Raw genomic sequence first — 15,895 nt, 5'->3', positions numbered from 1 at the left:
TCCCCAGGTAATCCATATCTTTCTGCAGTCAGTCCTTCTTGCTCACACCTGCTGTTGTGCAACCCTAGAAGTTCAAGACATTGTCTTCCTAGCACATCATTCCCCGTGACATCGAAGTTTAGACTTGGGAAATATGTGACAAGTGAAGCCAGAAATGCACCTAATTTCTCAACACGTTAGGCAGACACTTATTTTCCATCTCTGCTTAATGCAAGATCTGTCTTCAGCTTAAAAAGTGTGGGTGGGGGGGAGAGAGAGAATACACAGCGCTAACATGCTGATCTCCGCAGAAAAATAATTGGAGTGCTCTGGTGCACAGTCTTATTGCTAAAATTGAACACATGGATGCAAATGGGAAAAGAATTCACATATGTTTGTAGCCCTGATTAAACCAAGACCATGCGACAGAAAACTATGCGGGGCACTTCACCAGCGCACTCAGGAGAACCAAGGTTATCGTCTTGGTTATCAGATTTACCATAATCCCAACGCATCACACTTCGACCAGATCTTCTCTAGCATTGCTTTCATTCTACTACATGGCTGCCACAATGCTGTATTTTTTCAGTCAATACAGTTTTGAGCAGAGGTGGGATCCAGCAGGTTCTCACAGGTTCCCGAGAGTAGGTTATTTATGTTTATTTATTTATTTGTGTGTGCCGAGAGGGGGTTACTAATTGGTGATTTTGCCACGTGATTTTTGCTTTAGTTACGCCCCTCCTCTCAGCAGTAGCGGGCAGAACTTGAAGCAGTCTAGTAGGAGGTGCACCAGCATGCGTGGCAGCCTGCGGCTGCGTGCATTCATTTCCCGCCCAAGGACCGGCGCAGCGGCTGCGTCCTTGCCACAACCCCGCCCAGGAATGCCCCACCCCTGGAATGCCTGCCCCCGCCCCCGTCGTGCCCCACCCAGCCCCATTGGCGCTACGCCACAGTTTGAATCCCACCACCATGGGAACCTGTTACTAAAATTTTTGGATCCCACCACTGGTTTTGAGCCTTCTGGGAGGGAAAAGTAAAAAGTAAATATCTCCTTATTGAACTAATACACACCATTCTTTCTACATGTCTGTAATCTTGGAGTGTGCTGGAGTAAACAGAGCTCAGGAGTGTGTCTTGGTGGTCTCACACATTTGGAGCCCATCTTTTCTACAAGGAAATCAGAGCTATCAAGGAAATCAGAGCCATATTCAAGGAAATCAGAGCAGCGCACACAGCTGTTGTCTTCTTTGGTCTTCTTCCGCAACCCTTTGAGGGAGGAGAGGCCAAGAAAGAACTGACTCAAGGTGAGCTTCAAGGCAGAACAGAGATTGAAGACAACCTAGAAACAGCTCTGATTTTCCATTGTTTTTTGACGTGTTTTTATTATGCTCTTTTAATACTGGGAAGTCTTGAACTGGGACAGAAAGGAGGACATTAATACTGCACGTACATGGAATAAAATGGATTTGACTTACTTGGCTGGGATCCAGGTACAGGGTTATATGAAATGCCCTTCCATACACACATGGAGAAGGCACACAAAACACCCCGGCAGCTTATGTGTTTCAGGGTGATTTGTGTACCTTCTCCATGTGTGTATAGAAGGGCATTTCATATAACCCTGTACCTGGATCCCAGCCAAGGAAGCCACAGGCTTTCAAATCATGGCAACTGGACTGCTCCCGACAACATTCATCCCACACTCAAGTCCAAATGTAACTTTGCTGTGCACAACAGTGGCATGCCAATTCAAGAACCCCTGGAAAGATCCTGACATTTTTAAGGACAACGAAACCCCAAAGTCTACAAAGAACAGGAGTGGCAGAACAAGAAAAGCCGATCAGCATTTGTCTCCTTTCTAATTTGCACACTATTCTAGATGAAAAGAGGCCTGAGCTACGGGGTTTCAAAGCGCATGCAGAATGAGACAACTGTGCTGCAGGTTGTCTTCGCCGTGGTGGTCTTCACAAGTTTGGTGTCTCGAAGGAGGTACGGGCATTATGCACAATCACCCCCACCAAGCATCATCTTGCAAGCGGCAACAGATTGGTTAGATGTGCAGAAACTCTGCTGGATCTCTGGGATGATGGGAAGGGCCCCCTACTTTCTACATGGTGTTCCAACAGCATTGGATGAATAGATTAAAAGTACAAGCAATATATGCAACCATATGTTCTTTCTAGACAGCAGAGGGTGAATACAGCAAGTTCATATATATATATATGTACACACAAGGTGACCCACAAACCCCATCAAGAAATCAGTAGTGAAGAAAGCAATACATGATGCCTGATAAAGCAAATAATTACATGGGGGGGGGAGGAGAAACTTAGGGTACAGATTTCACTAGGATAGGGCCTCCTTGCTCCAACCCAAGGGAAAACTACTAAATGACCTCTCACAGGACAAAGGTTGTTTTCTTTGTAAATAAAACTTAAGAAAAGACCACAAGAAAAAACAAATGTGCCCTTGTAATCAACACACTTCAGCTGTCTCACTGAAGGCTTGCTTCCTTGTCCTTCATCCTTTCAGCTCCATCCCTGCCTACAACAGGAATGGAAAAAGCTTTTTGGAGACAAGGCAAGTCTCTCTTTCCTCTGCTTCTGAAGCATATGGATTGGAGTTCTGTTTGGCTCTCCTGCCCTTGGATTTTCAGATCTTCTCTGTCGGAGTAGCTGCAACACCCTTCTTAGTTGCAGTCCCATGCCACCTCACCATAAACAGTTTCAGGTACCACCACCTCCTTCCCTTCATCTTTCTCTGGACCGATAGTTAAGAAAGTCCATCTTCCTCCAAACCCCCAGTGGCCCTTACCTTTCTTCTGGAGACCCCATCTCTTCCAGATGTCTCTACTGCACCAAAGCAGTTCACTTGATTTCAGGCTGGGCAAAAGCCACCAAAGGCCACAAACCACCCATGACCTCACAGTGTGGTGATTATGACTTCACGTATCTCAGCAGCATGATCAAGCACAGATACAGGTCACTCTTTTGTGAGCTGCTGATCAACTGATGGAAACTGATACCTGGTGATTTATTTGTGGGGTCTTGAAAAGGTATCCAAAAACATATCAGCAGCGCTCTTGCGGTTTGGCAATTTTTGTTGGCAATGTGTTTTGGTAAAAAATATTAAAATAACTGATTGGTGACGTTATTCCAATATATGGAATGTTGAATGTTCTATGATTTCTCACAAACAGATGTGAAGACCCTCCCCTGCGTTAAATCTGTTAGGCAGAGAAACACTTCAGCAAACCATGAGTCACACACCTAACTAAAACCAGGGGACATACATTGAAAATGCTGGGGGGAAGAATTAGCACTAATAAAAGAAAAAAATTATTCACGCAACGCATGATTGGTGTTTGGGATATGCTGCCACAGGAGGTGGCGATGGCCACTAACCTGGATAGCTTTAAAAAGGGCTTGGACAGATTTAAGGAGAAGAAGTCGATTTATGGCTACCAATCTTGATTCTCCTTGATCTGAGATTGCAAATGCCTTAGCAGACCAGGTGCTCGGGAGCAACAGCAGCAGAAAGCAGTGGCATATCTGCCTAAGGACAAGGGGTATCCCTTGTCCCCACCCTGGACTCCCCCCTCCCCGCTGGGCTCCCAGCCAGCAGCCTGCAGTCTCTTCTGACCCCGCCCCCTCCAGGCAGGCCAGAAGAGACTGCAATCCCAGCCTCAGAGACCTTCTTTTATAATCACTGAGGCTGGGGATGGGGCTTGTGAAGCAGGAAGTCCCACCCCTTCCTGCTCCCCAAGCCCCACCCCCAGCCTCAGTGCTTATAAAAGAAGGTCTCCGAGGCCAGGACTGCAGTCTCTTCTGGCCTGCCTGGAGGGGGGGTCAGAAGAGACTGCCGGCTGCCAGCTGCCAGCTGGGAGCCCAGCCAGCAGGGGGAGTCTGGGGGGGAGGTGGGCACCCTAGACATTGCCCATGTCACGCGGCTGACATGGGCGGAGTCGAGGGCAGTGGGGGTGGAGCTGGGGGGTGGGGGGGGGCAGGGAGCAGGGGCGGGGCAAGTGGCGGGGCAGAGCCAGGGGGGCGTCCTGGAGACAATTTGTCTCCGGGTGCCATTTATCCCTGGTAAGCCTCTGGCAGAAGGCCATTGCTTTCACATCCTGCATGTTAGCTCCCAAAGGCATCTGGTGGGCCACTGCAAGTAGCAGAGTGCTGGACTAGATGGACTCTGGCCTGTTCTAGCAGGCTTTTTTATGTTCTTAACTTCTGGAACAGTCTTCACACACACACTAGACAAGCAACTGAACTAGTTTCCAAGACATTCAGGTTTAATGACAGAAAACCTAGATTTGACAAAGGTCGACCTACTCTCCATCCAGAAAGACCTCATGCCTTACTCATGCCTCATGATCAACAGCAATTGCCACTATTTACCACACTGCATTTCACTTCCACCATGCCCAGCACATGGAATATGAAATGTTCAGTTTCATTTCTGCATTTATTTTGCATTCATGGTCTGCTGCTGTAGCTAGCATTGCCTTGTAATAGCCAAAACACTTGTTTATATACCCTCCATGTGCTCCTTGAACATCCAACCATCTGCTCAAACCCAAGCAGAGCATCTGGCCTCCTGCCTTTTGTGCCGCCGCTGAGCCAATACATCAACTTATCAACTTGCTGAAAAGTTGTTACAGCTATCAATGTATCACAGTTTTACCTAGCCCGCGAGATCCACTGGTAACAGCCCTGTTCCATACTGAATACAGAGAGATTTAGTAGGAAATCAATACGCTTCAAGTATCAAGGTACCAGTACAAAAAAACTGGACAGAGAAATCAATTGAGGGAGAGGAGAAGACAATGCAGAACACACCCATATTTTCTAACGATGATTTATTTGGGTACGTACTGAAGGCGAACATGTACGTAGGAGGGGAAATGCGCAGACGCACAAGGCAGGGTCAGGTATGATTGAAGTCTATACAATTATGCATGGGGTAGAAAATGTTGACAGAGAGAAATTTTTCTCTCTTTCTCACAATACTAGAACCAGGGGGCATTCATTGAAAATGCTGGGGGGAAGAATTAGGACTAATAAAAGGAAACACTTCTTCACACAACGTGTGATTGGTGTTTGGAATATGCTGCCACAGGAGGTGGTGATGGCCACTAACCTGGATAGCTTTAAAAAGGGCTTGGACAGATTTATGGAGGAGAAGTCGATCTATGGCTACCAATCTTGATCCGCCTTGATCTCAGATTGCAAATGCCTTAGCAGACCAGGTGCTCAGGAGCAGCAGCAGCAGAAGGCCATTGCTTTCACCTCCTGCACGTGAGCTCCCAAAGGCACCTGGTGGGCCACTGCGAGTAACAGAGTGCTGGACTAGATGGACTCTGGTTTGATCCAGCAGGCTAGTTCTTATGTTCTTATGTTCTTATGTTCAGGTTAACTACGGCAGACATTCAGTTTCAGTTTAGCGCTGATGACTTCAGCTCTCGGAAATGGTAGCCTAGAAGCCCCCCACTTCTCAGCAATCACACTGCTATGAATTCAACACACACAATCAGAAATGCTAGATTCAAAGCAACTTGAAAAGATTTAAAGAAAAGGGGGAAAAAACACCTCCCTTGGCTCCTTTAGCCGAACAGACGTGGTGAAATTACGCCTGTGAAAGATTTTTGCGCGTCTGCCTCATTTTTTAAAAAAACTACCATTATCTTTGCAAATTCCAATTTGCCTGAAATACTGCCATTGTTTTCCATGCTTATGCGGGGGGGGGGGCTGGAGGGGGAAGGGGAGCAAAAAGCACTTTTCATCAAAGTGGCCCACTCCATCAAACACACACACGCACGCGCACACACGTCTGTGATCACATCATCCAATTTATTCTTCCTGTCATATGTTTGTCTGACCTGGGCGGCACATGTGCCGTGTCTCTTGGTGATTAGGGACAATTCTTACTTTTAACTAGACAGAAAATGCCTCACTTGGTTCTCCTGTCCTTCCACTGCTTCGTTTTTTACCCCATGCCCAATGGCCTCATAACAAATGTTGTTGCTATGTTTTTATAAGCAAGTTAGTTGTACAGAATACACAGTGTGCCGTGTATCCTGAGATGAGGAATACTGATATGATGACCTGGCTCCATCAGAGTCTCACCTGGCTGGATCCCCAGAGCCCCAGTTGGTTGAGTCCTGTGAACAGCCAGCAGTCACATAGGTGGAGGACAATGCTGGCCCAAGCCAAGAGCAGGAGAACAGGCCAGACAGTTTCCCCGGCTCGCCTGGTTCTGAGAGGCAGCTCAGACAGCAGAGCCATCAGGCACTGCCTGCTAAAAGATGCAGCGCCTGTCTGGAAGCCCAGAGATGCAGAAGGGATGGCTGTAAGTCAGCCCAGGACTCAGACTGAGAAGGGATGCAAGATTATAAGAGGCAGCTGTGAACAGAAAGCGTTGCAGGAGCAACTTTGTGAAAACAGCCCGTTAGTTTCCGTAGCTACGGCTTTCAGACTGAAGATCTGGCTTTGTGGACCCGGACCAGACTGATTGATCTGTTTTGCTCAACGGACACCCCTTGCTCTGGTCTGATTTCCTCAGAAGTGAAAGTAAGCTTTCTATACTCTTTGCCTGTTCTCAGCAAACAACTGTAACCAGAGACTCCTATGTGCTCAGCCAATCACAACAGAAGAAGAAGGTGTTCCATGAAGATTTGTATGTATTTTAGACATACATACTCACCAACATCCCAGGGTAACATGGCTTTCAGAGAAGAAATGGAAAAAAAAACTTGTGGAGTTCATATGTTCACCCCTAAATCTCAGCACATTTCCATATCGAGTCCAGTTTAGGTTTTCCTTATTGATGTGTACTTACAAGGATGCGGATATACAAGAGGAAATTTTCCAAGGCAGTTGGATCACGACAGAACTAAAACTGATAACAACAGCGTTGTACCTACCTGCAACTGTTTGTTCATGGAGTGGTCCTCTGTGCAGGCACACACTGGCCTGTGCTGTCCCATGTGGGACTGCACAGAGTCCACAATGATGAAAAATTAGATCTTGGGCATTAAGGACAAGGTAGTAGAAGCAGCAGCAGCAGCTCCCTGTGAGTGTGTCTCAAAGATGGAAATCCTCAAAGCTCATGCTGGACCTGGGAGCAAGAGCCAGAAGGAAAAATGGGTAGAATCATCCCCACACCTGATTAACCCCAGGCTTTTATGGTCTCAAAGGGACAGCAATCATCCCCCCACTTCTGTGTCCCAGGAGCCTTTGAGACCACTGAAAACCTGTTCTGCATCAGTGCTACAAAATCCATTTAAAGTGGAAGTCAGACAGGGGTGGGATCCAACTAGTTCTCACCACTTCTCTAGAAGCGGTTACTAATTTTTTCTGAGTGCCGAGAAGGGGTTACTAAAGCAACCTCCCTGCCCAATAGGGACTGGAGGTGCATGTGTGCGGCGACACCACGGCGACACCACCACCATTGGAATCTGTTATTAAAATTTTTGGATCCCACCACTGAAGACAGGTTGTGTTGAAGTTAAAAAACATCATTAGCTGCCTCCCCCACCCTCAATATCCTTTTCCTGATGTACTGATCAAAAGTTCTGGGAGAACTCAAAAAACATCTTCCTTCGATGCAATATTTGGGCTAAATAAAAAAGGTATCATGCTACCAGTTTTTATTTTAGCATGTTTTTCCTAAAGACCCACACACCTACTGAGAATCTTTATCCACCGCAGAATTTATTCACCTTTTTTAACGTTAACATAAAAGATCAGGAAAGGAATGGCTTGGCTCAGGTCATTCGGGCAACTTCAGCAAAAAATAAGCCCAAGGCCTTAGGTGAGCATTGTGAGGTGAAGCAACTTCAGTGTCCAGAACTCAAAACTTTATACAGTGTACTCTTTGGTTTTGTTCCACAGTGGCCCCTGGCTTGTTAAGCACACAGATATGTGCAGCTAGTGTTGAGCACAGCGTTCCTCCTTAATAAATCTTCAGGAGCCTGGCTTGAAAAGAAGGACATCTGCAATCCCAGCAGTGGTAACAGGAAGAACATCAGAACAGAATTACCGAGTACTAGGAAGTGTTTTGGTGCACCCGCACATTGTTCTGCCAGAACGTTGTATCAAGAAAGGGGGATTAATATTGGGGGCACCGAGAAAAACCCCAGGAAACGAAGACCAAGGTCACATTGGGGCTTTCCCCACTTACCTTCTGCTGCGCGCTACTCCGGGAAAGTAACGCGGGGTCCAGCGGCACTCCCCACTTGCAAGGGCGGCAACCACGCAGCTGCCCCGACGCTGCCGCTCTTGCACCACCTCAGCGCGCGTCATTCCTGGCGCTGAAGAAACGGCACCTTTTGATGACCCCGCGCGGGAACCCCAAGAGCGCGCCAGGAATGACGCGTGCTGAGGGGGCGCAAGAGTGGCGCTCAGCAGAAGGTGAGTGGGGAAAGCCCCAGTTTGTCCTTAGCTTGCCCATCGTGTCAATGCTTTGATGCCTGATCACCAGACAGAGCCATGAAAAAGAGAGGCAGGTTACGTACAGCTTAATAATATCCGGAACAGGAAGTTCTTTGGAAGAAATGCCATCACGTTTATCCAGCACCTCATCTAACTTCCACCTGCTCAGGAAGACACGTTCGTTTCAGAGGCCTGCTTGCCCACGAGCGGGCACTTTAAAACAACACTTATTAGCGCCTTGCAGAAAATTTTGCAAGGCTTAATGAGCTGAACCAAAAGATATTACGGCCCGGCTAGACTCTTGCCTGCACTTCGCAGAGCATGACTCAGACTTCTGCTCGGTAATGGCTTCTTCCTCACCCTGAGAGCAAAAGCACCAACATTTCTTTTAAAGGATACGTTAATGAGAAATACACTACAAGGCTGCTTCTGCCAGATCAAGGTTTTTTCCTCTCCCAAACTCCTTTGGTTCACTACCGGCACGTGTCATTTTACGAACAAAATGCTACAGGAAATGTTGTATGATCCCGAGAGCACCCCCTGAGGATTTTAGCTAGACAACTACTGTTATTTCCATCAGCCCAAATCAGCTCTGAGTTTTGTCAGCAGTATGAAAATCGGATCGGCAAACTTTTTGCACGTGACAGTCACTCCTTAACTTGTTTTGAATGAGTTTACAAGAGAAATGTGGCGTATGGACACCTTCTCAAGCATCAACACCTTTAGCTGATGACCTCACACTTGGAAAATTCCCCCAGTCCCTACTGCTGGAAACTGACATGCCACTAAAATAGATGTAGGATCCTTGGCTTCTTATAAAATCTGAAGTCTGCCTCTGGGAGATAATTGTCAAGAATACCGAAAAGCCCAAGGAAACTCTATGGGAAACTCCAGTCAATAGAGATGCATGTAAGAAGGAACAATCGGAAACATTTTCTCTTCCCATGTCCCACCCCCCAAAAAAACAATTTTAATGCAGCTGTATTAGCAAAAACAACACCAACTGAGCAAAAATATTTACTTTTTTTTTACATCTTTCCACTGACTGTTAAGCTTGTTGATAAATCACCCTTGAAAAAATAATATAGTAATATAACATTGCCAGTGCATATAAATAGGCCTCTTTCTCAGGAGTAATGACTACTCAAATTCAGAGCTGTTGAAATAATGCACGCACTAATCAGTCTTGACTTCGTCATCAAACACCCCCCCCCCCCTTCCCAATAACTCCTGAAGAGGTCTTCAGTTTGGCAAAAAGCAGGTTGATTAATTTACAATGCTTTTCCTCTGCAAAAACTCTCATTGAAAATCATTTATCTATGCAGCTGCTTGTCAGACCCACTAAAAGTTGAGGACAATTTGCAGCCGGTTATTAAATAGGTCTCTTCAATCTACTCTTAATGTCCATACAATTAGAGTCAACGGCATTATTTTTTAAAACTACTTGACTACCTCAGATCACCTGCCGTTACCAGCTAGCCAGGGACGCAACAGCACGAACAGTTTCTATGCTTGCAAAGGTCAGGCACCATTTAAACTATCAGAAGCAGGGGCTGAGAGGGGAGCGACAGCCTGTCACCATTCACACTGCTTTCTCCCCTCCCCAATACCACCACCTTGGAGAGAGTCCAATTCTCTGTGCTGCACACACCTTGGGACCCGGCGCTCTATTTCCTGGGTACGTCAACTTCCAAGCACCAAGATTCTAATATCAGAGGAGCCTTTGCAAAACACACACACAGCAAGCTTCTCCGTCTCTCTGTCCTCCCTTTTTAACTCCCTTTCCTGCTTTTCATCCAACCGAAAAGATGCTTTTTCAAGATCACTTGAAAATAACTCCTACATCCAACTCCCCCAAGCGTGCACAAACGCAACCCTTATTTATTCCAACAGTCGTAAAAAGAACACCCAGTATGAGCAGCAACCTCAAAAGCACCCTTCTCTGTGTGTTTATCCCATTAATATTTCCTTTTTGGCCTCTCCCCTGGCCAACAAGAAGGCAGACGGACAGGTGTCACGGGGACTGGAGGCAGCCTTCCCAGGCAGCAGGTAGGGGGCTGCATTTGGCTGCCAAGCAACCAGCAGTTCTAACATCTGCTCTGATCAACAAATATTGGCTCATTCCGCACATGCAGAATAATGCATTTTCAAACTGCTTTCAGTGCTCTTTGAAGCTGTGCAGAATGGCAAAATCCACTTGCAAACAGTTGTGAAAGTGGTTTGAAAATGCATTATTTTGCGTGTGCGGAAGGGGCCATTGCTTACTACAAATGTTGCTAATGGCTGGGTATGTATCCAGGTACATACCCAATGTCTATCCCTTCAGCTGGAAAAGGAAAGGCACCAACAGATGGCAGAGCCAAACCAGAAACAAATTGAATGCCTCCTCATCCCTTATTGAAAAAAAATCCTAAAAAGCCAGGCGCCAGCAGAAAAACTGAAGGCTGCCGAAGTTTGAAAGGAAGCAGCAAAGAGAATCTTGGGGCACCTGAGACTTTTGGGTCTGGCCTTTTGGGGAAGGATGGCAGAGAGACCAACATCAAGGAAATATTGGGGCTCCTCCTGACTCCACCGCCCCCCTCCCCTGCTGCTTTTGCTTGCTTGGACTCTAGGTCCCTTCCCCCTGCAAATTCCCTGCATGAAGAGTGCTTTTGCACTGGGGAGGGTGAAGACAAGTCTGGAAACTCACACCCCGAGCCTATGTGTGTTTACTCAAAAGTTCTGTTCTGCACCATTCAGGGTGGTGCCTGGAATTGCAATTTGCCACCCTACAGCCAGCGGCCTGCTTGCAATCACCTCAGAGGCTCCCAAGATGTTGCAGCTGGCCGGACTGGCTTCCTCACAGCCTTTTGCAGAACACACTTTCCTTTTTAAAAGAAAGAGTCTAGCAAAGGTGCCTGCATTGCAGGGGGTTAGACTTGATGGCCCTTGGGGGCCCCTTCCAACTCTACGATTCTATGAAAGGCAGCTCTGAGGAGCAGGAGAGGTAACCCTCCCCTAGAAGAAGCCACCCCCCCAACTTCATTCCAGACCCAAAGTGTTCTTTCTTTCTTTCTTTCTTTCTTTCTTTCTTTCTTTCTTTCTTTCTATCTATCTATCTATCTATCTATCTATCTATCTATCTATCTCCCTGCCTACTAGAAGAGGAGTTTGCTTTCGAGTAAACACGCCTAGAATCCGGCTGCTCCACCAGGAGCGCACCAAGCCCTACAGCTTCCCGCGTCCTGGATCGCATTCGGTTCGCCTCTCAACCAGCGACCGCCGAGCCGGCGCCCCGGGTACGCTCTTCTGGGCGCGTCCGCGCCGTCGACCAAGCCGCGCGAGTTGGGCGCCAGCAGCTCGGATCGGGTCTCCGGCTGCTGGGAGCGCGCACAGTGCCAGCCTCGCCTGGCCTTTCCTTGGGAAACAGCGCCCACCTTCGGCCGAAAAGAGAGTCGGCCAGCCAGCCAAGCCGCCGGCGGAGAGGCCCCCCTCCGGGCTCGTTGGGACAGCCCCCGCCGGGCAGCTGCCTGTCTGGGCTCCTCTCTCCGGCCCTGGGGCGAAGGAACAAGAGACGGCGCAGTATTGGCAAGAGGGACAGCTTCCCCGGCCGCAGCGCACCGGAGCCAACGCCGGAGAGGAGAGCCCCAGGGCTCAAAGAAGCCACCCACCAGCTGGGCTGCCCTTGGCGACCTCTTGGCCCCGAGCCAAGCGCTCCGCCGGACCCCGGGCGGCTCTTACCTTCCTGCACGGCGTGGAAAGGGTTGTTGGCCTCTATGAGCTTGATGGTGTAGGTGATCTTCTCGCTCTGCAAAATGTCATCGTTGAGGCTCAGGTCGGCCACCGCCTGCTTGAAGATCTCGTCGTCCTTGGCCGAGTTGCCTTCGAAGATGGCCCCTGCGGGAGGAGAGCGAGACTCTGGTGAGCTCCGGCACCTTAGGGGGGCGGGGAGAGAGACCTCCAGGAGAGCCGGTCTGCCGCAAACGTCCCTTGCCCGCTTTCCCCAATAGGTGGTGGTTCTCTATTAAAAACGCGGAGAGGTGGCCCTTTCTGGTCGGATTCCCTCGACCACCGAGACCCGTGTCGGGCGCGTTAATTGCCCCGGAAAAGGGACAAGGCGCATTTGCCCCAGTCCTGTGGCAGCCCCTAACCCACTTTCTCCCAGACACTGAAAATAAACAGGAGAACGAACTCTTTGAGTAGGCAGTGGCAAGTTCTCCTCGGGAACTTACAGGACACTCCGGGGTAACTAATTCGCAGTAAGGACCTGAACGGACCCCCAGGAAATGATACATCTAAGCATTGCACAACAGGACCGCTGAAAGAAAGAAAGAAAGAAAGAAAGAAAGAAAGAAAGAAAGAAAGAAAGAAAGAAAGAAAGAAAGAAAGAAAGAAAGAAAGAAAGAGTGGGGACGGCAATATTTTGTAATCCGCCCGGGGGCTCTCCTGCGCCATTGTGCCAAATCTGCTGCGTAAAAGCGCTTTTACGCAGCAAGAAAGGATAATCTCCCGGCTAGTGGTTGGCGTGTTAGACAACGGGGAGGGCCAGGGAACCAGGGAAGGGGAATTCCTTCCAGCCCGACCCTTCTGCTTGCTCGCTTGCCGGGTCTAGCGGGTTTGCTCGTGAGTCATCCCACAGGAGATTGCAACCAGCCAGGCGCGGGCGCAAAGGCCGTCAAGATTGCAGGGCCCAGCAATGGAACAACCTGGCCAAGGCGCACAGCGGGACCGGACAGGAAAGAGGGCTTGCTTGCAAGGGGGCAGCAGGAGAGGCGACTTCACTGAACTTTCGGCCGAGGTCGCTTGCCGGGGGCGGGGGGGGGGGTGTCTCAAAGTTTCGCTCATTTTGAAGCAGGGTGGGACTGGGACAGGCACACAAACAGGCTCCCACTTTTCACTCGGTTGGTTTTCCGTTCTCGCCGTTGCTTCCCTTCTGCCCCCGACCTCCTGTTCGAAAAGAGCCGAGCGTGGCGCTGACTCGGGGCCCCCTGGAAGCGGCTTCGTTCGGCGCCTGGTCGAGGCAGCTTTGCAAACATCTGGCCAAGAAGCCCGCCGCGGCCGAACCCTCCCGGAGAAAGGCCAGGGCGACCTGGGATTGCCTCTCCCCGGTCCTGCGGGGCAAGGGGTCGGAAAGCTCGCCAAGCGGAACCGACAGCCCAGCCGCCCTCTCCCGGGCCACTGAGCGCAGCCCAGCTGCCGCCACCGCCCGGGGGCACAAGTCCAGATCTAAAGGGCAGGTTGCATCCCTGAACGAGGATTTGGGGGAAGGGGGGAGCAGAGATCTGCCAAGGGGGGAAGACCAGATTTCGGGGGGGGGGGGGCGCTGGATGGCCCTTTGGCATCTGCGAACCTGGGCACATTGTAGGCTAGCCTCCAGCTCCGTATGTGACCCACCCACCGCCCCTTCCAGAATGGACTATTGAGGGGGGGAGGGGGAATTTTGGTCTGAGTGAATTTCGCTACCCACTTCCCAGACAGGGACGGCGGTGCCGGGGCTGGGCCTGCTGTCCGGAGCCTGGCGCTTGGCTGCCAAGTCTTCCGGGGCAGCTGCGCAGAGATCCGGCAGCCGCCCCAACTGGGGTCTTCAAGGCCGCCCGGCCACATGCCGCCCCCTCCCGGTCAGGGACTCTTATCCCTCCGGCGCTCCGAGGGGAGGCGGACCCCTGCCTATCCTCTTGGCCGACACTGGCTCGCGTGGCTTTTCGATGCAGCCCCCCCCTCCAACCCCTCCATGCCGGGGGACTTCCCACTTCGAGCCCCTCCTCCCCTCCCCCCCCCCCCAAAAAAGAGGACTCTGGCTCATCCCAGCGCCTGGCTCGTTTCCCTGCGGCTTCGGGCTGCTTCCCTGGAGCATTTGCGACACCTTTCTTCGGCCACCCGCAAGAGCTCCTCTTTTTCCTTCGCGCCTTCGGAGGGAAAAGAAGACTGCAGAATCCGGCCTGTCCTTGCCTTGGGAGAGTTGGGATGGGGAAAGGAGCCTCGCCTTTTCCGAAGCAAAGTTCTTCGTCGAGAAGCCAACTCGCTCCCTGCTTCCCCTACAGCCCCCGCCCCCCATCCCATCTTCTGGTCCTGGAGACTCCGACCCAGGTGAGGGGGGCAGAATCCATCCCACGCCAGATTAGAGAATCTCCCCGCCCTCCGAGGGTCGCCTGTCCCTCCCGGCCACTTCTGGGTTCCACGACCACGCCTGCCCCGGCAGAGGGAGGGTTAATCGGCAAAGTTTTCCCCGTGGGGGAGGTTTTCGCATCGCGTCTGAGGAAGGGAGATATAGATATAATTTCGCATTTCTATTTAAAAGGAGGAGGGCGGGGGTTGGCCAAGGAAGAATCCCAACGCAAACAGGTCGAGCAGCTTCGCTGGAGCCAGCAGGAGGCAACTGCGAGCAAAAAGCCCCTGTGCACGTTCGGGCTGCGATCCGAAACACGCCGGCGAGGGCACGAGCTTGCTTCCGAGTAAAGGCGCGGAGACCCGACCGCCGGGAGGGGCAGCCTGCTGTCCCCCTAACTTTGCACTTGAGGTGCATTCAGATGGCTTTTTGGCAAGAAGACGGGGGTCTCCATCCTCTCCCCCCCCACACCTTTCTGGAGTTCAGCTCTCTCCATCTTCCTCCTACCATCAGGACCGTGACTGCGTTGCGAGGAGGAACCCCCCCCCCCAAGGTTCCTCAATTAATTCTTTGCCATTCTCTCCCCCCCCCCCCTCCAGCATCCCCTCCTCTTACCGATGTGGATGATGGAGTCCGCTCGCACCGAAACGCACTGAAATATCCACGGGAGGAAGCAAAGCCTCAACACTTCCATGTCCAGCCTTTCGCGCAGCGCATCAGCCCGGGTTTTTTTGGGTGGGGAGCCACGGAGCCGGAGGAAGGGGGCCGAGGGAGGCGGCGGAACCTCCAGGTCTCCTGCCTCGCCCCGCCGCCAGCCAAGCCAGAGATGGATAGAAAGGCGAGAGAGAAACGAAGCCCACGGTCTCTCCCCCCCAAAAAGCGAAGTAATTTCCCAACAGCTGGAGACGTGGAGGGGCAAGGGGGAGCTCCAGGGGAGGGGGGGTCAACCCAGCAGCCGGGGGGCAAACGGACCCGATCCAATCCGCCGGAGGGTCCCCGCTGGACGCCGAGCCCAGAGTAGATCCCTGCCTTGCTGGGGAAGGCGACGGCAGCAGCAGCCAGCGCCAGACTTCAGCTCCGGAGAGCGCTCCGTGTGCGCCTGGGCGCGCGTGTGTGACAGGGAACGGGTGCGCGCGGCCGCCCGCCCGCCCGCGCGCGCTCCCGAGCCGAGCGAACAGCAAACTGCGGAGGCGGCCCCCCCATCCGCTCCCCCCTCCCGCCCCGCGATCCCGAGCCACGTGATTGCAGAGCCGCACTACTCGAGCGAGCCTGGGCGAGGAGGCTGGGGAAAGAGCGCACAGGCGCGCCAGCAGGCGGCCGGGGAAGCCAAGCGGGGTTGCTGGGGGGGAATTGGGGGGGAGGGGGAGCTGGGAGCCAGGATGGCCTTTTTTAGGAGGGG

General features: G+C 51.3%; 1 protein-coding gene across 1 annotated transcript in view; it reads right to left on the bottom strand.

Moving 5' to 3' along the window:
- Positions 1-15,610, bottom strand: part of LOC125438416 (glutamate receptor ionotropic, delta-1-like) — a 446,171-nt gene extending 430,561 nt beyond the window's left edge. Inside the window, exons 1-2 of the mRNA XM_048506861.1 lie at positions 15,112-15,610; positions 12,132-12,287 (exon numbers count right to left, since the gene is read on the bottom strand). Of these exons, the coding sequence (XP_048362818.1) occupies positions 12,132-12,287; positions 15,112-15,190 (235 nt within the window). The 5' untranslated portion in view covers positions 15,191-15,610. The remainder of the gene's footprint in view (positions 1-12,131; positions 12,288-15,111) is intronic.
- Positions 15,611-15,895: the final 285 nt, after the last annotated feature.

This window comes from Sphaerodactylus townsendi, linkage group LG08 (assembly GCF_021028975.2).
Source record: "Sphaerodactylus townsendi isolate TG3544 linkage group LG08, MPM_Stown_v2.3, whole genome shotgun sequence".
NCBI lineage: Eukaryota > Metazoa > Chordata > Lepidosauria > Squamata > Sphaerodactylidae > Sphaerodactylus > Sphaerodactylus townsendi.
This window is presented reverse-complemented; position numbering and strand designations above follow the sequence as displayed.